This window comes from Mytilus galloprovincialis, chromosome 13, assembly GCF_965363235.1.
Source record: "Mytilus galloprovincialis chromosome 13, xbMytGall1.hap1.1, whole genome shotgun sequence".
NCBI classification, from domain to species: domain Eukaryota; kingdom Metazoa; phylum Mollusca; class Bivalvia; order Mytilida; family Mytilidae; genus Mytilus; species Mytilus galloprovincialis.
In genome coordinates, this window is record NC_134850.1 from 44719845 (window position 1) to 44744216 (window position 24372).

The 24372-nt window shown below is 30.9% G+C and overlaps 1 protein-coding gene across 4 annotated transcripts in view; it reads right to left on the reverse strand.

The window, feature by feature from the left end:
- The window catches only part of LOC143056057 (uncharacterized), a 101577-nt gene that overhangs the window by 3448 nt on the left and 73757 nt on the right, over positions 1–24372 (reverse strand). For 2 of the 4 annotated variants that reach the window (XM_076229131.1, XM_076229132.1), the window contains exon 3: positions 6478–10007. The exons of the other annotated variants lie outside the window; for them this stretch is intronic. In XM_076229131.1, coding sequence (XP_076085246.1) covers positions 8790–9989 — 1200 coding nt within the window. In that variant the 5' untranslated portion in view covers positions 9990–10007 and the 3' untranslated portion in view covers positions 6478–8789. Of the gene's footprint in view, positions 1–6477; positions 10008–24372 lie in introns of those variants that run through there. 4 annotated transcript variants of the gene reach the window in all.

The following is a 24372-nucleotide window of genomic DNA, read 5'->3' on the forward strand; positions in this document are numbered from 1 at the left end:
ATCGTGTTACAATTTTAAAAGATTTTCGCGACGTCAGAAAATTTCTACGTCACATATTTTTGTCGGTCAATGTTAATACAAACAATTTTAAATTTCACGTGGGCAATATTAGCATACATGGTTAAAAAATTAAAAGTATGTAAGAAATAATTTCAGAAATAGACCGAGATTTAAAATAGTCCAAAAGTTCTATAGAATTTATAAGAATCCACAAATGGTTTATTCCACTACGTGATTGAATAATTTTGACGTTTGTGGTTTCTTCTAATTTATAATAGAAATATAACATAATGATATATTATAGAACAATAACATACTGAAAGGATCTTTGAAAGTACAGAGTCACGTTATAAGAACCAACGAAACACAAAAAGTCACATATATATTTGTTCTGAATTGTTACGTTACAGTCATTGACAGATCGATTGGGTACTAAAAAAAACAAGTGCAGAGGATCAATGGTTCGATCCTGGTCAAACTAAACAGTTGAAATAGTGATGTTTCGCTGCTAGTACTTGGTATTTAAGGATGAAAGATACGGTCTAGCTCCTTAACAGTATGGCTAAGCATACTAGATAAAATCAGGGTATATAATAAGGTCCCATTAACGTATTCTGAATAATAATGTAACAAATAATGAAGATGAAATTAGTTATGTTTGCAAATTATATTAATATCCCAAATGATGTTGATTTAATGTCACAATTCGTAACCGCCCAATACGACAATGGTGTTCAATGACAGTAAGTAATATAAGAAATGTCACAGTTTGGCCTTCAACATCGAACACGTACAATACAGTCAGTTGTAAAATACCTCAATTTGATCAAATGTGAAACAATTTGCACGTAAAACTGATGGCCAAAGTTCTGACAAATAATAAAAGAAAAACAAATATGAACTGTTAAGTACATGAACATACAGATGAACTTTTTGATAAAAAGGACCAGCTGATGTTCTTTGAAAACACCCTGGCCTACGATTTTTTTTGGGTCTCACTCCGAAAAATTGTTGTGTCACGTCAGTTTTCCACCGATGGATTGCATATAAAAATAAGAGGTTGCGGTATGATTGCAAATGAGGCAAACCCCAACAAGAGACCAATTGACACATGCATGAACGACAATGACTCACCACAAGGCCTTCAACAATGAATAAAACCATGGAACACGGCCAGTTATACAAGGCCCAAAAATGACAAATGTTTAACAATTCAAACCAGAAAACTAACGGCCTAATTTGTGTATAAAGTAATGAACGAAAAACATATATGATACACAACAACATACGACAACCAATTACTCCTGACTCGGGCAGACACATACAGAGTGTAGCAGGGTTAAACTAGTTTGAATGCGATGACCAAGACTTTTAATATCTTTTTAAAATTTAAGCATGATAAAAGTTTTATCACTTTTTTTTCAAATACTTAAAAGAAATATCGATGTTTTATTGTTATGGCAATAATGTGATGGAAAATAAACAAATATCAAAATTATAAAGTCAAAATAAACGTCGATAACTTATAATCTTTGTAAATACTGGCAAACTGTGTTTCTTGAATAACGTTATCATTGCAAATTTGTATTTACATCAAACTAAATTGTGCAAATTGCTCTTTTTTGTGCAGCTACACCACTGTTCAAGGTAGATATTTAGTTCAGCACTCACACACATCTATTATGTAATACGTCAGGGATTATAATTGGCCGCAGTCCGCCATAGCTGTTTTTTATTATAGTTTTAAATACACACCAGGGTGTTGATTTTCTCTTTTGATAAGTTTCGTGTTTTACATGTCAAAACGTACCTTTAATTTTTTTTTTTATGTATTTCTCTAACCTTAGTGGTCTTGCATTTATTAATATTGTACTACTGTCACGTTATCTTGTCGTTTTAGATGTATTGAAGACATTTCCATATGGATATTTGCCTGGCCATAAAACAATATTGAACCCTACTTTGTTTTCTTAAAATGTCCTTTACCAAGTCAGGAATAGGACAGTAGCTATCAAATAGTTTGTTTCTATGAATGCAGCATTGTCGGTTATTTTTGTTGCACTTCTGTGTTTCCGTTAGTCTGTTATATTCATCTTATAGTTGATATGTTGCCCTCAGCTTAAGTTTGTGACCCGGCTTTGTTTTCTGTAGATCGATTTATGTCTTTTGAACAGCAGTTTGTTTCTGTTGCCTTTATTAGTATTTGAACAAAGGTGTCCTTTACAATTTACTGTTCGGTATAAGCCGTACGGTGATTAAAGTAGTAATTATTCAAATCCTCGTTGCTTGAAATCTGAAAGCTATAATATTTGATAGATACTTATTTCTTTGGTAATCATACAAACATCATTGTATTATTAATATTAGTAGCAGACTATAACCGATGTCGATGTAACAGGTTTTACTCCGTTCGAAGTTCAGGTATTTCCCTTGGGATTTTCAAAACGCATATGCAATAGAGCTTGAAAAACACCCAAATACGTTAGATTGATTGGTGGTAACTAAACGTTTAGGCGCATACTTCATATTCACATTAAATCTGTTCTCAATCCTTAATTCCTAGTGTTTAAGTCAGGAATACGACAATTGCAATCAATTCATTTGATGTGTTTGAGCTTTTGATTTTCCCATTTGATTAGCGACTTTCCAGACTGAATTTTCCTCAGAGTTCAGTATTTTTGTGGTTTTACTTTTTAATAGGTATAATCAATAATTGGTTTTCCGTACCCGATATTTAATCTCACGATGTCGCCAAATAGAGACGAAGGGTGACAATAAAAGTACTGAAGTTACATCTAAAATATATACAATACCATGGTTGCAAAATATGGAAAAAATGAGAAAAAAAGTAACAGCAGTAAGATGGTTAAAGAACAATCTAGAAACAATAGATAGAAAACCAGTATTGTAATGAGGTCCTACGAATAAGACAATATCCACAACACGAAACTCGATTATAAGAGACTTTTCAAAGCGCACATGACAAGAAAAAAGAAATTGATTCTCCAAATTAATTTCTTGTGTGACTTAATAAACTTATTATTAATGGTTATTGTCACACGAGTTTCAAATGTCTCAAACTGATTTATCATATCAATAAACATTCAACATATGTACCATCAATAAAGGCAACAGTAGAAAACCGCTGTTCAAAATTCATTAATCGGTTAAAAACAAATCTGGGTTACAAACTAAAACCGAGGGCCATATTAGCTTTAAGAGGAAAACAATATAACAACATAAACACTTATTTGCAACACAAAAAAAAAAGCGCCAATGCAACATAAATCGAAACGAACTGTTCCATTGTTTTTAACACTTTATAGACTTTTACTAACTCAATACTTTTTATTAGAAAAGTTTCTACTTCACAACCATTTCGTTCTATTCTAGTTAAACGAATTGTATTGATATATTATTCATATCAACGTACGGGTATAGATATTTACTTGTTTTCTTTTCTTTTGCTTATGATTATGTTTCTAGTTCTTAACAGTGTCGTCATAGATTGTGGACTTAAAACTTAAGATTGAAGGCAGCCTTACTACATGAACGGAAAAAGTAATCACAATTGCATGTTTAAAACATAACAAACTACTAGTAATACGGAAGTCACAATCTTAAAAGTCGCCTCTCATTTACTAGTTATTAACGGTACCAGGATTATAACTTAATACACCAGACTTTCTAAATTTGTTTTATGTCAAAAGCATCAATCAATATGCGTTTGCTTTTCAAATATTTTTTCGGTTATACATTTATCCAACTGCAAAAATAAGACGACGGACATTTCGTTTGCACTTAATCTTCTGAAATTTCCGTAGCACTTAAGTTTAATCTGGTTTGGGTGTGGTAAGTTGATGTGATCAGGCTAGTTGTTTTTTAAAAAAAAATCCACTATGAATTTGCCTGTCTGCCTTACTTCAACTTTATCTTTTTTAAAGTCATAAGAAATGAGTGAGTGGTGAAAAATAATGTTTATCCAATTCTTGAACCAATGCATGTATATATCATAAACTTAGTTCTCTATGCACGATTTTATCATTTTTTACGCAAATATATCGTATAATCGTCAATTTGTTTTCTCTCTGTCTGTTATGATTTAACAAATATGGCTGCTCATTAAATGCCGTGTTTTGAAGCCGAAGTTGACCGGTTGTCACCTTATAATAAACAAATATAAAAAAAAAACGTGGGTATTGAGCACTTGTTTAACATGTATAATCAGATAATTGTTTATTTTAATGACAGATCCATGCGTATTGCAATCACCGGGATTTTACGAGGAGGGCCACGTTCAGATCACTATGCATACGGAGAATTTGTTTACGAATTGTTTCTTGGAAGCAAGCAATTAAAAATAAGTAAACTTCTTTTAAATATTGACAAATTAAAGAATTTTCTCAGAAAAAAGTATATATACATAAGTTGTATAATGTAAACTATCCATTTAGTTATAAAAATACATATGCATATTTTTTTTTGATTTGAGGTTTCATATGACTTTAAGCAAATAAACACTTCATTACATGCTATCACAGTTTGATTTCCCCAAGTCGAATAGCATATCGATGGAAACTGTTGATATTTTAATGTTTCATCAGATATGCAAAAACGATTCATTGATAATCAACGGACGAAAATCAAAATTCTATAGTTAACTATTAAACGTTTTTCCAATCGCGAGTTTCTTTAGCCAGTACCAGATACGAATAAAAAAATTATGTGATTTACACTACGATACGCATTTCTGTTTGAAGTTAAAATATGTATTCAGAAATTATAATATAAGAATTACTATGCAACTCAAGTATTAGTTGTACAGGGTATTTGTCGGGTTTGTGTTGCTCCGCCTAGAGTTTTTTTATGAGGTGTTTTGGAGACTGTTGGTTGTCTTGTAAGGTTTTTCGGTTATGTCACGATTTTACAAGGACCTTTGACTCTTTAAAATATAAAGATTAAAAAAAAAAAAAAAAAAATTAACCACACAGTTTCTGGGTAAAATTTCATTGGATTATAGCACTTTGACAAAGAATAATTTTGATCATTGAGAAATTTATTATTTCTTCAACAATTAGGGTGGTACTTAACACTACAGGGAGATAACTCTGTAAAGTCAGCTTAAAGTTTTAATTACGTTGTGTTGTAAAGGAAATATTTAGCTTCTCAATGATCAAAATTTGTGTTTGTCAAACTGCTATATAACCAGTGTAATTTTTCTGACAAAACGGTTGGTTCAAAATTTTTGAAATTTTTATATTTTTGTTAATGGGTCAAAGTAAATACTTTGACAAAATTTTATGAAAATTAAACGAGCCAAATTAATTTTAGTGAAAGTGTTGGGTACCACATTAAACGTTTTAAAACGTTGAGCTTATGTTTTCAGAGTTCCTGTCTGTAGTGTTGTGTACCACCTTAATGGTTTACGGATATGTTTATTACAGCCGACTGTTATATCATAAAAGCAATCTGTGATTTTTGGGTACTTTTTATAGTTAACCCTGGTATAAATAGAGTTCAGGTACTTTTTTTTGTATAGCTCTTTAACAAATTACATTTTTCTTTAATATATTCTCTATTTATCATATTTCGTTGCTGTTTATTTGGGCTGTTACACCGCAGGAAAAAACACTGTTCAAAAGAAATATAGAGGAGAAGTATCGAAAATAGGAGGAAGGCAATTGCTGCACTTGTTTACAAGAGAGACAAATAAAGAAGTTTGTAATGAACCATCACATATATAAAACGAGATAGAGGTTACATGAAAGTGATAGACCAATATTACAACATAACAAGAACAATATAAGTATTTCTATATAATATATGTATTTGAGATATTCCTCTAATTAATATATGACTTTAATCTACGATCGACTGGTTCATGCAGTTTCAATGATAGTTCTAAAATGTTTGGTTACCATTGAAAAGTATAGTCTACTGTTATTGTAATATACTAATGAACTGTATACAAAAAAGGAATGCTTTCTTTTAAACCGGAAGTTTACTCTTCATTGTGTCTATTATTGAATTTATCTGAAAGCAAACACACTTACGTTCACTTTTTTATATGATATTCACAGAATGTTCGTAAACTACAATATCATTGTTCAGTTTTGATATTGTTATAAGTACGTGTCTTTAATTTTTGTAAAAACACTTCCATTCAAACAGTCATTTTCTATCTCATACCAATCAAAGTCTCTCGTAAATATAATATGATTATTTTTATTCGGTCGTTATAATTAACGTTCAATCATACAGGTTTCATATCATAACATAGTACATGTCACTTTCAAATGAAAAAATAAACATTGCAAGCATGAAAGCACAAAAAACAACTTTCGCACATCATCTAGAAATGTCAGCGTCATATGACATTCAACTTTAGTAATACAGAATAAATGTAGATCAAACTTAATTCTATTCTACACAACAAATCTTACGAGGTTCAATACTAGAAAGTCATGAACAATACGGTATAAATTACATTTTATTTGTATTTTTCTTTCAGAAAAGAAACAACGATATATAAACCCTGACAATTTTGTTTTTTAAATCCCACATCTTGTAACAGTAGATTTAAAGCAAAATAAAGGACGATTAATGGAAATTTGGTAACAATAAGATTAATGAGGATTAATTCACCTTTTTCGCTTTTCTCTGTCACTACTTGACGTTACAGACTTTCTCATAAAATGTTGACGTACAAGAGAAAATGTCGTTTGACAGCTCGAAAGAAAAACATTGTGTATGACACCAATACACCAGTGTTGCAAATTTTAAATTCAAGTGTCGCACATTTTGGTGAAGTCTCGGTTATTCCTAGATAGCGATACGGCAATATATAAACCCATCATAGATGACAGGATTGAAATTTTGCTCATAAGCCGCACGTTTTAATTACAACAGAATCATCATTGATGCTCAACATTTCAAAACGTAAGGACGAATGTTTAGGTTAAAATCATAGATTTATTTAATTACGGTAATTGTTTTTAGAATTTTGCCTTTTTTGAATAAATGAAATGCTCCAAAATGTTCAAGTTGCATAGAAACTGATTACAGAAGTTGATGGTTTGAAATTTTATGCGACTGTCATACAAGTGAGAGGTTTTGCTAGCTATAACAACAGGTTTAATCCACAATTTTCTTATTAAGAAAATGCTTTTACCAAACCATGAATATAAAAATTGTTATCCATTCGTTTGATATGTTTGAGATTTTGATTTTGTCATTTATTACGGACTTTCCGTTTTGAATTTTCCTCCGATTTCGGTATTTTGTTATTTTACTTTTCATGTATAATGTTTTTAAGTGAATATGTTCATTGAACGAATAAAGTCTGACGAAGTAGCGTAAAACTGTTATCAAATACAGAGAGTTTCCAATGTTTTAAACGCAATGTCGATCATCTGTTTATGTGTGCACGATAGAATATATAATCAAATTTTCAATGTTTTATACGTGACTTTTTTCTCATTGAAATAATTATTTAAGTTGTAAACCGATTGAATATCAAGGAAAATAGATAGATCGTGATGAACTATGGTTCTTTCGTTTGAATAGTTTCATATTTAGTCTTTCCAGGGCTGTTTATAATTATTGTACAGTATGAATTTTGCTTAGCGTTGAAGGCCGTATCGAGATTGTTACATTCTCTCCTTCAATATTTAAACTAGTAAATTAAATTAAAAAAAAAGATATTTGTGAAATCAGTTTGCAGCAAAACATTATACAGCACACATTGTGTGCAGCTGCTTATCCTTGATCTAACTACATTTTCATCTCTTAATTATCGACCGTGTTTGATGAAAATCTTAATCTATTTTGGAGAGTTGATGAACGCAAGTGATTTTTACAGTGAAATTTCTAAAATTGAAATTTGCTGTTGTGATTATTAACCTGAAATTAAAAACGATCTTCACTGTTATCTTATGCAATATGAACTGATGGGCAAAAGATGCTGCAACTTCAAATTTGAACCTATCTTATAAATATAAGCTAGTGCAAAGGAAATGTTTAAGCATATGGGGACGAGTAGAGGTGAAATAGGCAAATGCAAATTAGATTTAAATGTTCTACCGTTTCAGGGACTATATACGTTCCATTATAATGGATTCTTTTTCTAAAGTATGTAATTGCATATTCGGTTACATATATTCTCATTAATTAAAACGTCTTATCTTGATTTTATATCGTTAAAAAAAAGTAGGATAGGCTTTGGCTGTTCTGTTATGTGACAAGAAGAATACAACGACTGACTGTAGTGCGATAACTTTCAAACACGAATAAACAAAGACAAAAACAATAAAAGAAAAAAGCCTCTTCAGAAAAGCAATATAAATGCACCTTGTAAATCAAAGTGAAATGAAAGGACAGATTAAATTAGATGTTTTCCTGGATTATGATATCAATCAGTGTACTTCAAAACTGATTTTGTGTAATGAAATTGTAATTAACAACCCAAGAAAAGCAATTTTTTTTGTACATGTTTACTTTTAAAATAACTACGTTTCATGTGGAGCTTTTGTCGGGTATATATATATACATATACATAATGATGATGTACCCTTTTAAACTTGTTATACATATACATACATATCATTCATTGCTTTAACAATTCTAATATGTTATTTCAGCTCAAGGTCAGTTTCTATATATTCCTAAACTCCTATACTGAATCTTCAAGCGAACAATCGTCCCCCTGTTCACCGAAGTAATTGATTACTATGAATTTGAATACAATTCTTTTCACTTGGACACAACATGTCATTGTTCGCATTGTTCATCTATCTCCGTTTACAACTGAATAGTTCTTTTAATTTCGTTTTGAAGGCATTGTTCATGAAGGCATAAATGACAGGATTTGCGTTATGGTAAATAAAAAATAGATAGAAAACCACCGGATTCATTTCGAAAACTCTCAAAGCAACCAGCCAGGAGGGCAAGAACGCAACAATGAATACTAATGTGACTATTGATAGCATGAAAGCAGTTTTTATATTAGCCATTCTCATTTTCTCAAGTTTGGCTCGTGAAAGTCCACCCGGTTTTATGATGACATCTTTATCACTTATCGAAGTATCATTTCCATTTTTCTGAACGGCTTTGTTATTTTTCTCTACCTCCGACTTTCCAAATGACGTTTCATTGTTAAGAGTATTAAGAGTTGAAAATTCTGTTTGTTCTACCTCATTTGGCAAGGCATTCCAGAATCCACAGCATTGATTGGTTACAACTTTTAATCTTTGTCTACGTCTCGCGAGAACAGATCGGTATATCATGGCGTACAGAACCATCACTATGAGACAACAGATAGCAAAAAACGAAGAGTATATCTTTTGATATATGTAAAAGAAGGAGTCGTGATCGTCGTAACTTTGAACTGGTAAACACACAAAATCGGGTCTTAACATAATTTGAACGGTAGCATTTTCTTTGGAAGTTGTGTTCATCATTACATCTGTCGACACATCAAATGGCATCACCGTTGTTTTATTGATAGAGCTTGAATTCATCTGCAAAGAGCTATCAACCATTCCGTAGTTTAAAGAACACAAAACTCCCAAAACAACGGCAAACACACAAAGAAACGCAACAATATATTCTGCTCGCTTGATTGTCATGACATGTTTGAATGGATGGCAGATGCACAAATAACGATCAACCGCAATAGCCACCATGACAAAAGCAGAAAACGGAACAGTGGTAGTCATTAGGAAAAAATACATTTTGCATACAAGATCATACTCCAATCTCATATTGAGGGCTTCCACGGCAATTGTGAAAGGTATTGTTACAAGACATGTTAAAAAATCTGTTGTGGCTAGTGTTAATATGAATATGGTTGATGTCAGTTTCTGCTTGAAGCTTGAAAATACATAGAGTACTAGGGCATTACCAATTACGCCTACTAAGGAACACACGCTCATGAGACCTATTGCAATGTTTACAGCGCGCTTATCTTCTTCTATCTTTGCATCTGTCATATTGTTTCTGTTTATTTTCTGAAATACGAAAAATTTGATGTAAATATTTTCTTTTGATTAACAAATAAATATAAACTACATGTATCATCAAACATGCAAATCTATTATTGTGTATATTTGTCTAAAATTTTCCAGTTTTTTCCAGGTCTCCATTTATTCATTTACAGCTAATTTTTATAAACAAATTGTAATTGATGATTTCAATTTACATCTTAATAATTCAATTATTTTAAACCATACTCTATCTAGTATTTAAAATAAACATACGGAAACATTTCAATTCGATACGCATGTCTGTTCTAAGCTTCTTTATGTCAAAGTTAAACAGGCAAATGCAAAAAAAAAAAGATCTGGTAAAAACCAACAAAAGAATAGGAATGGCATGTATTAGTTGCTAGGGTAACCAAAATAATAAATCGTACACGTGAAACTTCCCTCCATTACTATCACTTTAAACATAACCCTTTATTGCTGGTAATGCAGCAAATATATACTAAGTAAAACAGTTCAGCAACAAATATTAAAATAAACTATGCTTCTAAATAAAACAACAGTACATTAATGTAACAAGGAAAATAAACGGCCAGTTGTAATTTTGATAAATATGTAAATTATTTCCGCAACTTCAATTAAAAAATATGTTATTTTTCTTTCTCAGTTTTTTTATTTATATATAGGTCGAAAGATGCATTATCGGTTTTTAACTTTAAACTTGAATGTTTCATGTTCTTCTATGTAATTTATTTAAATAAAACTGATTCATGTATATATTATATATTCAAAATTACTAAAAAAAACTGATAAAAAATACCAAGATTAAAATCTTGTACGACAGACGGGCGTTTGGTGTAGAAAAGACTGACCAGTAACACACAAATCAAAAGTAAAAAAGGTCAAATCAAGAAGAAGCTGACGAACACTGTTGACCCAGTGGATAATACTTTTTGTCTTTGAATTTCCAATATGCACAGATTAAAAAGTGCTGTACCTATGTTCGAGTAAAAAAACCCTGCCAATTCGTTTCTATGTGTATTAATGTTGCAACAGGAGAGCTGTCAGATCATTAACCGTATAGGTTGGGCATGGTTGAGACCGATAGTCTACAATTATTGATCTACATTCGTTTTCGAATGTATTAGATAAATTAAATAATACAAACAAAAAAACTACAAGTGGGAAGCAATAAGACATTCAATAATTTTGTATCAACGTGCTGCTATGGTTTTTGAAGATAGAGTTGAAACAAACATCTCCCTTCCGCCTAAAAAAAAACCCAAAAAATAAAAAAAAACCTCCACAAAACAAAACTGATTTTAATTCAACTCAATTGAAATCAAATATTTTAGTCTATGCATGAAAATGTATTGTAGATTGGCAGATCCTGAATTTATCACTAAGATGACCCTGACGAGCATATGAGATTACCAATAGTTTTATTGAGGTACGAGTTGCTCCATTTTTAGTATCTTTTAAACGATGCATTATTTATTGTCTTCTAAATGTCAACATATATCTAATATAAATACCTGTCTAACATAAGAGTATTAGCTGTAAAAGTCATGGTCAGTCGATTTGACCAGTAAAAGTCATGGTCAGTCGATTTGACCAGAATATTTCCTTACTTGATTTATAACATGCAAAAAAAAAATTATTACTAAAAGGCAATAAACAATGCATGTATTCGATAATATGTATCAGCATTTTTTGTGTGGAGTTTAGTCTAGACGGCTTCTTAAATTCCGCCTAAATTGTTAATTGACGCGAAATAATCGTTTTTAAAATTTTAAGTTGTAGCGAATGCTCAGTCAAAGAACTGAAAAGATAATATGTAAAACACACACGTTTTGAGGGAATGGAAAACCTCTTTATTAAATTTGTTTTTTTAATAACCATATTACTATCATAAAAGGCTGTCACTTTATGTAGCTTGTAATTCATGAAGTCACGTTTTCCTATAAAGTATTTGCCCGTATACATGCTGATATATATTTTCGAATTAGAGAAGAAATGGGGGTGACTTCCAATAAAACAGCAGTTTTGCACTGATATGTATTTAATGTAATAGAGAAAAGAGGTTAATATTGAAATGTACGTGCATTCATCGATAGAGATGAATTCATTACAGATTTCACTAATCGTCAGCAGAAATTAGCTAAAACATTCCTGATAAATTAGTGATTGCGTTTGATGTTTACAAAGCTTTCTGTAAATACCACACAAATTTATCTGTTATTTGCTAAATGTTTTTCTTGATTGACAAAGTAGTTTGTGACTGTCTTAAAGTATTCCGTATTGAATACACTCGATAGTTAAGGCGATTGGAAACGTCAAAGAGAAGTCAAGTTAAGTCTGGTAATGTATAATACTTGAAAAGGATCTGACACTTAGACTAGACACGATATTCAAATGTGTAAATAAACAGTATTTGTAAAAATAAAAGAACTGTTTTATCGTAAGATTACATTTCATAGAAAGGTGAAATTTACGTTAAAAAAGTTCTGTTTTAATTAAAGGCAATAGAAACAATGACTTGAATAAATAAAAGTTATAAAAAACAGTAGAAAGAATTTGACTATAAGAATAAATTCATTTCGAACATAAGAATTAAACACGAACACGAGTAAAGTGTGACACAAGAAAAAATCAATCAAACGGTCTATTGAGTGCTAGAAGTTCATAGAAGTATCAAATACAATATAGTATAACAACGGGGTAAAATTAATATAAAATACTTATATATCTTGTTCATAGAACTATCAAATACAATATAGTATAACAACGGAGTAAAATTGATATAAAATACCTATATACCTTCAACAGAGGCAACAGTAGTATAACGGTGTTTAAAAGTAATAAATCATTAAGAGAAAACAAATCCGTGTTACAAACGTAAACCGATAGAATCACATCAGTTATAAGAGAAAAACAAAGGAACTACAGGAACACCGATTAACCACAAAGATAAAACGGCAACGAACAGTGAAGCAAACTATTCGATAACAAATTCCATATATTATTCTAAATGTTATACCTCCAAATGATAAAAACATTGTAAACGAAATTTTCTTATTAGAAGCAATTATTAAGAAGACATGTGGCTTTCATAACTCATGCGTTGTCCAAACAGAATAATGATTCTTTAACTAATTGTAAACTACTTCCATAGTGAGGTTTTGCATGACAATTGTAAACTTGAATATAACCGTTCGACATTTTTATTATACAAGTTGTATAAGGTCGAGCAGCTCCTAAAAACATCTTAAAATGACAAAATAGGCGAGAAACTGTTGTAGCCGGTTTTCACCTTGAAATATTGCCAATGATATCAATTGTTCCGATTGTTCATAGATGCTCTGAGTTCAGTACACGTAAAATGCCCCAGAGAACTCTGCTTTGATGTTCTATACTTCGGCTTTTCTGGTATAAATTAACATATACGTATTCAGATAATTCGCCCCCAAACGACTTTTTAAATGAATGTCTTGAAAGACCGATTTTACAAGGAAGTGATCGACTTGTTCACAGTGTTATTAAGCTAGCAGCATGATTTATTGTTAAACTACGTGATATTTATTGCAATGGACAATGATTTTGGACTGTCTCCAAGCTAGTTCACCGCGTGACACTATATTATCCTTTGTTACAAATAATCTTAAGAATGCGTTTATCATAGTAAATCATTCTTTTTATCATTAATACACAAACAGATGAATTTATGTTAACTAGAACAGCATGTTTAATAATCTGGAAGTAAATATCCTGTTTAATTCATAAGAGCATTAAAGTGTAGGTTATTGTTCGTTTTTTTCCATGGTTTTATCTTTCAGTAAATGTAAAAGATGTCTTTTAAACGCATTTTTTAAACAATAACAATAAATGCTATATTATATCAATGATTGTATGAGGTGATATATATATATGGGTGTTATAAAATTAGTTGTTATATTTTATATATTATTCACGCAAAGATAAGACGACCCGTGAAGATAGAATTCCGTTTGTTTTAACCTTCCATCCCGATTTGACAAATATTTCATCTACTATCCGAAAGCACTGGCGTCTAATCGAAAATGACTCTTCCTTAAAAGAAATTTTTCCATCACCTCCTATTATTGCCTATCGCAGACCCAAAAATCTCAAAGACATACTTGTGACATCAAAAGTAAAGAAACAAGAAACTTCTAAATTTGGGTGTTACAAACAATGCGGTAGAAGCAATTGTAAGTGCTGTAAAGCCGCTAACACTGGCCACTCTTTCAGCAGCACAGTAACAAAGCAGCGATACAACATCTATGTTACATCTAATTGCAAAACGGAAAATAGTATTTATATTCTTACTCTTGCGGAACTTGCAAGCTGCAGTATGTTGGTGAAACAGAAACTAAATTCAACATCAGACTTAACAATCACCGGTCGTTCTATACTAAAGGAAGAAACTGTCCAATTACGAGACACCTCTTAAGAACAGGACATACTTTTGATAATATCACCTTTCAAATAATTGAGGTAAACCAAAATTGGGACACCGAAAAAAGAAAACAGAGAGAAAGGTTCTGGATGCATCAGCTACGTACTCTTGAACCTGATGGACTTAAAGAGAGGGATGAAAAACAGTTCTACCCAAAACCAAAGGAATAAATCATGAATTTCATTCTATTTAACTAAAACAACTATTTGTTAAGATTTAAAAATTGTTATGTACAATAAACGACAAAAATATGTTTATATACACCATCAATCAATATGTTAAACTTTTACACGAACTTTGTGTAGCTCAAGCTACAAAGATATTTTTTTGTCATGCATCCGATTTCACCTAGATAGATGCACATGCCCGATGAAGCTAATTTTTTTAGCGAAATATTGCGTGAATAATATATAAAATATAACAATTAATGTTATAACACTCATTAGTGTGTTAAAGTTACATTCTTAGACACTTATATAATTTAATTTAGTAACTGCATTAGTTTATTTACAAACTGATCCACACCTAGATAGATTGAATGTTGATTGTTGCTATTTTTAGACACTATATATATATATATATATATATATATGTTCGGAACAATGAATAACATAATAGCTTCTAAGTCTGACATTACAGCGATAAAAACAGAAGCTTCAATGTTCATGGCTTCATGGTTTCAAAAGTTTCCAATTTTGATATTTGAATGTCGAAATTAAATAGTATGTTAGTATATATTTCCGACGGAAACTTTATGATCTAATAGGTTTTCAAATTTTCTATTCTGCAATAGGAAATACTGTCTTCCACAATTGTATCTTACTCCAATGAATCGTTTCTTTTTCAATAAAAGGCATAACGACAAATTATTGGCATTGAGTAAATCTGAATGACATCTTAGAAGACTTTAGCAAATATGAGGTATAATTGACTAAATATCCACTGTAAAAATTATAAAGACCTGTACATATAACTTTGTAGTTATGTATTGGTATACTAGTCCATTGGATGAGAAAAATGACTTATGGTAGGATTAATTAACAGTTGTCTACTTCACAAAAAAACCGATGTGAAGTGAATTGTCACTTTTATACAGCGTGCACCCTTCATAGGAAAAAAGTATCCGAAACGTAAGGGTAGTTAGAAAAGGGAAAACCAAGATGGCTTAAGCAGACTGATGCCGATCAATTGACGCCTCCTGACTTTTGACAGGCTTCCATTCATATGATTTTTGTTTAATCTAATAAAGTAAATGACAATAAACTCAAAATTTCGTTCTCTATCAAATCTCTTATAAGGCTTTTGTGTCGGCTATTAGTCTTAAGTGGTTTGTAAACGAACGTAAATCAGATTTGTTTAAGTAACAAGTGTTTTTACTGGTTTATTTTTGGTTTGTAAGCGTTGTTTAGTAAGGATTTGTTCTTCTAGAAATGCATCAGAAGTTGTCTATAATCTTGATCTTATTTAAGTGCATGTGTTGTTGTCAAGACAAATTTATCTTAAAAAAAAGTATTTCCAAAACGTGATCAGAAAAATAAGAACCAAAAATATGAAGAAAATATCACGAAGTATATGTGAACGAGTCAACCTGTCAACAACCCAACAACATAATCTAATTTTGAATCATGTCATAGTTGGGGTTGTTCATTTAAAAAAATCAAAATATTCTTCAGACTATTAAAACTATCAACCTAAGCAGAGTTATAACATTAAATTTACTTAAAAAATGCACTATTTGCAAATACTTGCAATAAAAATAGACAATCTAACAAGTCTTGTTCTGAAAAAAGGAACACTTGTTGAAAAAGTTTTCTTTACTTTGACAAACATGAGTCCACGTTACATTTTTGTTTCTACCATATGTTAAAACACAAGACTCTATCGTGCATTTGAAATATATCTGAAGGTAAATAATTAAAGTTTAAAATGAACAAACTCTTTTCTTAGATAAATACAATTGACCGCTAGAGATACTCTGTTGATAATATTTGTCAATGTATACATGATCTTTTTTAAGTTCCAATTTGACGTTTCTCTGTTCCAACCTGACATAACATTGTTCCAAGATATTTCTCACTTTTAACTTAGAAGTCAGAAACGTCAAGTTTGAAGTGAAATGAATCAATTTGAATGTGAGAAGTGTTAACTTGAAAAAACAGAATTACCAACTTTGTAATGAGAAATTTTAACTTTGATGTAAGAAATGTCAACTTCAAAATGAAAAATATCAATTTGAAAGTTAGAAATGCAAGATAGAAGTAAGAAATGACAATGATAAAATAAGAAATATCAACTTGAACGTGATAAATGTCAATTTTGAAATGAGAAATAACAACATAGTTCTAAGAAATGTTAACTCGGAAGTCACAAATATGAGATATAAAGAAGAAACGACAACTTTGAATTGAGAAATATCAACTTGGACGTAGGAAATGTCAATACTGAAATGAAAAATATCAACATGGATGTGCGAAATATCAATATGTCTTGGCGAAATGTCGTTTTTGAAATAAGAAATATCAACTCGTGACAAATGCAAGATATAAAGGAGAATTGTCAATTTTGAAAAGAGAAATTTTAATTTGGATATAAGAAATATCCATTTTGATATAAGAAATATCAATTTTGATATAGAAATATCAATTTTGATATAAGAAATATCCATTTTGATATAAGAAATATCAATTTTGATATAAGAAATATCAAATTGGATATGAGAAATATCAAATTTGATATGAGAAATGTTTAAAATGAAGTGAGAAATGTAAGATAGAAGAGAGAAATGTCAAATTGGAAGAAAGAGATGCCAAAATAGAAATGAGCCAATAAAAAAAATAAGAATGTACCTTCCAATCTTCTGAGATGCACTTTTCAACATCTGTTTTGACAGATTCATAATTTAGATTTTGTATTAACAATATAAAAGGAAAAGCATAAAGAAAAGACAATGACTGAATTTTGAAGAGACTATGAGAATACAACCAAAATAAAACAAAAGTACCCTGGAAAAGAGGCGATGGAGCAACGAAGCCGGAAACTTGATTAAGTCTTACAGAATATGCCATCTATGGACATAAAACCTCGTCACTAATATTACAAGTTTTTACTTATTTCGAGAAAATTCTCTTGTATAGTTGGCTTCTGAACGATATGAGTTACTTGTTTCCCTCTTTTCATGTAACAAAAAGAATCCATAACATTTTGTTTTCTTATGAAACGCGTATACAGAGAGCATTCGTAGTAAAAAAATAACTTTGTTTCCAATGGTTCTTAACAGTACGAGTATTTTTACGATTCACCGTACAATCCCTTGATAACAAAAACATCCGTTGTACAGACTAGATGTATCATATAACGTTATGACACCGATCACTCATCTTTCGTGTGTGCATTTCGTTTAAAAATGATTAAAAAAAGTATTCCGATTCTTAATCTGAAGATTAAAATATTTGTTTTTGTACTGAAGTGAAAAAAAACCAAATTAGATTTCTTCTGAAAATAAGACAAAGTTAACAATGAGTTTTTTTTTGTTCCAAACTGCCCGTTTCTGTATTTTATTTAAAACGAATACTTTGACTATTCTTATAATACGTATAAAATGTTAGTCATGGGAAGAAAATTGTGTCCAATTAAAAGATAAATGGTTGGTACCTACACGCATTATCGTCAGACAAATTTATATTTGTATAAATTAACTAGTGTAACATTAAGCATCTTTTCGTTAAAATCCGTCACTTGTATTCGATTACTTGGTACAGAGGTTTCTTTAGGTTTGTGGAAGGAAGTTATTCCCTTTACAGTCTAGTTAAATCTAAATAATTCAAATAATATTTCATGATCATCTTTAACGAAAAAAAATAAAATAAACTAACAGTTATGGTAAAAAAGGAAAAAAAAAGCCTGAACTGAAATTAACTAAACATATCATGTAGAGGAATCACTTTAAAATAAGCAAGGTGATTGTCTCAACTGATTCACATGTAAATAATAAAATAGAAGAATTATATGATAACATAGAAAAGGAAAAAGAAAATCCCAAATAGCCATGGAAACTTATGTACAGACACATACCACGCATACACTCTTTGACCTCATAAGAAGACAGCCTATAACACCCACAGAAAGATGAGTTTTCTCTTATAACACGCTCTACCAATCAATTAATTCATAAAACAACGTAAAGGATGGGCACAATCTTATTCCAATTGGTTATTTAAATTTCCTTTTTGATTTGAAACATTCATTTTAGTTCAATCAAGACATACAGTATAAAACATAAAATGTGAATATACAAAAGGAAGCAGGGTGTTCGGGGGTCCTACGTGTTAATTTCCCATTCAATATTTAATGTGTTAGAAACAACAATCATATCATCGAGACATTTTCTCTTAATCTTTTAGCTTAGTCTAAAAACTACGAAGCAGTGTTAGTTTCCTATTTGCAAACTGATAATTTAGTATTTGTTCTTACCTTCACACAAAAGACTAGAAGCCTCGTTCTCAAATCAAAATGGAAGTCGCACATGAATCAAAACTACCGATCTACATTCGTTCACGAACCACTTCTCTCGATTCCCGGTCAGATTTAGATGTTGTAGATATAGAACACCCATTTTTCTATTTTCTTTTTCTTCATATATAGCATTACACATATGTTTTTCGTCCACGTATATAGAATGTTATTGCTGGGTCTTCCAAGTGCTCCACGAAACCTCTTTCTAAACTATTAACATCTATTTTATCAGCAATCAAAGACGGGCTTCAAAGTTATTGTGAAACTGCCTATTCTAGAGGTGGCGTGAATCAGATGTGGATACTTAAAAATTCCAAAGATCTAGTTCTAGAGTACATACAATCTAACTCTCTTTCATCTTGTAACAGTATTAAAACATTTGACTTTTTTACTCTTTACACAAGTATTCCACATTCCAAACTAAAAGACAAACTAACAGAAAAAGTTGGTATTGCTTTACTTCATATAAAAGAATGGCCAACGTATATACAAGTATCTTGTCTTAGGGAGGGATAAATCCTACTTTTTAAAGGATCACTCCGATTCAAACAAAAAAATTTCTGAAACTGATATTATCAAGATGCTTGATTTCTTGATTGACAACATATTTGTTATGTTCGGAGGACGTTTTTTTCAACAGTCTGTCGGCATTTCAATGGGAACTGACTGTGCCCCTCTACTTGCCGACTTGTTTCTTTATTATTGTGAGGCTGACTTCATGCAGGAACTTCTTAGGAAGAAAGAAAAGAAGTTAGCAATATCCTTTAAGTCTACTTTCCGCTATATAGATGATGTTTTTTCACTAAATAATAAAAAAAATTGGTGACTACGTGGAACGCATCTATCCCATCGAGCTAGAGATAGAGGATACTACAGATACAGTTAAGTCGGCCTCATATCTTGACTTACATCTGGAAATTGACAATGAGGGTTGGTTGAAAACAAAACTTTACGACAAAAGAGATGATTTCAACTTTCCAATGGTGAGTTTTCTATTTCTAAGTAGCAACATTCCAGCAGCACCTGCATACGGGGTATATATCTCCTAATTGATACGATATTCCCGTGCTTGCATTTCCTATCATGATTTTCTTGAAAGAGGGTTGCTGCTCACAAGGAAGCTATTAAACCAAGAGTTCCAAATGGTGAAGTTGAAATCATCCCTTCGTAAATTTTACGGACGCCATCGCGAGTTGGTTAACCGTTATGAAATAACCGTTTCACAAATGATATCGGATATGTTCCTTATGTTCCTTACGTCGTTATTACAATCCCCTTCCCTTTCTTGAATGTGACCTACCGAATTAGACTATTTACCGGATTTGTTATCACATAAGCAACACGACGGGTGCCACATGTGGAGCAGGATCTGCTTACCCTTCCGGAGCACCTGAGATCCCCCCTAGTTTTTTGGTGGGGTTCGTGTTGTTTATTCTTTAGTTTTCTATGTTGTGTCATGTGTGCTGTTGTTTGTTTGTCTTTTTCATTTGTATCCATGGAGTTGTCAGTTTGTTTTAGATTTATGATTTTGACTGTCCCTTTGGTATCTTTCGTCCCTCTTTTATGTGTTACGCTGTTAGCTTACAAAGAAAGCCATCACCCGATAAAACCCTATATAGCCTAGTTGAATTAATGGTCAAGCGATGAGGGAGAGGCGTCACTCTTCAGGACAAATACGGTTCTGAAACACATAAAGAACACCAGGACTTCAGCTAAGGACATATACAGCGCGTTTTAACTTCACCAAACTGAACAATGGTACTCGAAGCAGTTGAAAATTCTATAAAAAAACAGACATTTACTTCAAAACATTGTTGAACTGAATTCAAAACGTAATTGGTATATATACATGTCATTTAAACTGCAATTCTGCATTTTATTCACGTGATTATAATTTATTCCTCTTCTATATGTTATTGTTGAAGGCTGTACAGTGATAAAGAATTGTTTACAATTACTCTATACCGTTTAGGTATCACGTAAAAGTTGATGGAAAGCTTAATGTGAAAAAAAATCAAAAGAAAAATCAAAGTTTTTATACTAAAAGATGCAAAAATTTAAATTATGAAGTCTTCATCTGGATGCAAATGGATTCCTAAAACATATCATTTCGGAATTTATGTGAATATAAGCAGCATCTATTTGTTAGCCTCATGTGTCGCTTCTTTGTAATAGATTTGAAATGCTTCTGTCGTGTTAATCGTTTACTTTTATTGATATTCCGATTTATTATATTTGATATTATATATCACCATTGGTAAGAAATAATTAAAAAAAAATGTGTTTATTGTACACGCAGTTAAATCAAATATCTGGTACATATTAAAGCATGAAGCTGCAATACGTTAAATGTAGTTAAGGTGGCTTGGAAAACATTCAAACACATATTCTAGTGCAACATACATTGGAGCAGATTCTGATTACCCTTCTGGAGCACATGAGATCACTCTCAATTTTAAGTGTTTTTTTTCTCAATCTTTAGTTCTCTATGCAGTGTTTTGTTTACTGTTGTTTGTCTGTTGGTCTTTAGCAATGGCGTTGTCAGTTTATTTTTTCGACTTATGGATTTGCATGTTCCTTTGCTATCTTTCGGCTCTCCTTTTCATGATAATAAGTCATTTATATTTCACATAGTTTATAAAGTTATATTTTGCGTCAACTTTTTGTTATACACGTTATGAATTTTGTTTACTTTTAGTTTTTAGCACCATTCATTAGAAATAAATTTTCGTATTGGTACTTTCACATCTTTAGAAAATATAGTTTTATTGGTAAATATGATAATGGCAAAACAAAACCATTTATATTTCGTTAGTTAACCTTAAGCAGTTTCTCTGAAGATAGAAGAACAGACACAGGAATACTGCATCCCGTGTTATGTATATTCTTTAATTGTACACGTGTTGGAAAATAAGTATGATTATATTACTTAAAAGGGAAAAGAAAATATCAAGAGGCATTAAGAAACCGGAATTCAAAGCACGCCAGACAAAATTATGGCCAAGAGAAACTTGTATTCCTTAAATCATAATCATTAAGTTATTGTCATTTGATCTAGCCTATCAAGATATAAAATTTAGTCACAAGTTAAAAGATCAAATAACAATAACACAAAATTCTCCATAAAACGATCGAAGACAGGAAAATACTGAGAAAGATATCTTATTAGAAATGAAGATTGTCCTTTAGAAATATTTGCGTACATTTATCATTACGATTATTAAACAGTAGACAGTACAGATGATGCTATCAAACTTTAAATGGCGAGGAGTTTTGCTTTACAATAAATACCCAGTCGCGACATTTGCACAGTAAAAGCATTTCAAAAATTTCTGAATTTGCAGCATTTACAAATATTAGTTCTAAAATAATATATCAAGTTAAAAGCAGGCTCATCTTTCTCACAAAAGAAACATAAAACAAACAAAACAGTTGTCAATATGTTAACACGCCAATCTAGCACTTTTATATATTAATATTCAGTGATATTCGAACAAACTCGTAATTTGTAATACAATTGAAAAAGTACATCTAAAAATAATTATGTGAACTAGGTTTGAGGTAGATATGACCACATCTTTATTGAAAACTACGTTAACCAAAGCTTTAACAGGAGAATGAATTAACTTCAGGATATCATATGTTTATAAGTCAGACAATACTTGGTCATGTTTTATGAAGATTTAAGCCCAAGGTGAAGCCGAGGGTTTAAATCTTCAAAAAACCTGACCAAGTATTGTCTGACTAATTAAGAACATATTCACACATTCGAGTGACTATACAAAATTATCCTTCCCCTTGTAATATTCAAACCTTGATAACAGTTCACTTTTTATAATAAACTAAATTTAAAACATAGATAATCATCATTTCAATGGATGGAAGGAAAAAAGCTCGGACTTAGTTTGTGAGGACCGAATTGTGGATAAATTGTTTCTCTTCTGCTTCAGGTAAAATTTAATACTTTTAAAAAACAACACAATGTTATATTAATCCCCTTTTTGAAATTTTACTTTTTTTTATATAAAAAAAACTCTCTGTATAAATATTTAAATTCAGACCATTCAACATTAAATGCTTACTTTTTATTGATAAATTTACATGTATTGTTTTTCTCCGAAAAATATCTTTTGCTTTATATATCAGCAGTCTGGCATTGTTTTCTTGAAAGAAAAAAAAATCCCTCAAATGTCAGGTATATAAATTAAATAAGTATTATTTTACCTACATCATTATACCCAAATTGTTTTTGTTTATTCTATATATGTGTACTGTTAGAAAATGTATGAAAATTTGCAAAATTGAAAATGATTTGATTTAATCTTTGCTCTTTCGTCTTTAATCAGTAGGCTCTTTTCCCAAGGAAAATGCCTCAGGGGATTGTACACTTCGTTAGTACAGATATTAAGAGTTCACGTTCATTATTAACTGACAATGAAAAGTCTTTCATGTATAGCATTTCATAGTGCATGGAAAACCATGTACTATGAAAATTAGAGGGGGAAGAACTGACTTTTCATTGAACGAGAAGGGGTGAGTATGTTCTAAGTATGTTTAGTGAACACCGATAACGTTATATAAACCATGATTTTGTATATACGAAGTGTTCACTATTACATCATATTAACTGATATTCAATCTGATATGATCACAACATTATTATCAAATACCGTAACAAAACAATCTTGAACCGTTTAACAGACAGACACACCAAAATATGATGGAAATATCCTGGTCACAAACCTACGCAGCAATGCCAGATAAATGTATCTGACATTGAAGACATGCATTGGACGTAACATGCGTTAATGGCGCAATTCTGTGATTTAATATATGATGTCGAATTTGTCAAATAAAAATTGACAGATAAAATTTTCGTTAAAAACTCTATATGTCTTTGTCAAAATTTCGATGTGCTAGTAAATGGCTGGAGAAAGCTAGACACGCACTAGACAAAAATTAAAATGACATTTCAAAGAAACGATCTAATGACGCATTACTTACAGAAAAATAAGTATTTGATTATAAAAAAAATGGCTTGCCGAACACAGACAGAATATGTTTCATGTCAGATATTGAACATAATATGCATTTCTTGGTTTTATTTTTGAAGTATAAGTATATTAGGCTTTTATAATAAACGAGACTGGTAGAGCATGTCTGAACTTTATCTTTTAATGTTTGTCTCATCATTTACTTAAATCGTGACTGAAACAATGACAGTTTTAGATTCCAACGCAACATTTTGTGTATTTTCAAATTAAAAAAACAAACAAAAAATAAAACAAAACCATTTATGTTAGATAAACCTAATTAAAGAAGAAATAAACATTCAAATTGTAAAGAAAAAGATAAACTGTATGACACAAAAGATAGACTAAGAAGTGATCAAGGCAACAGCCA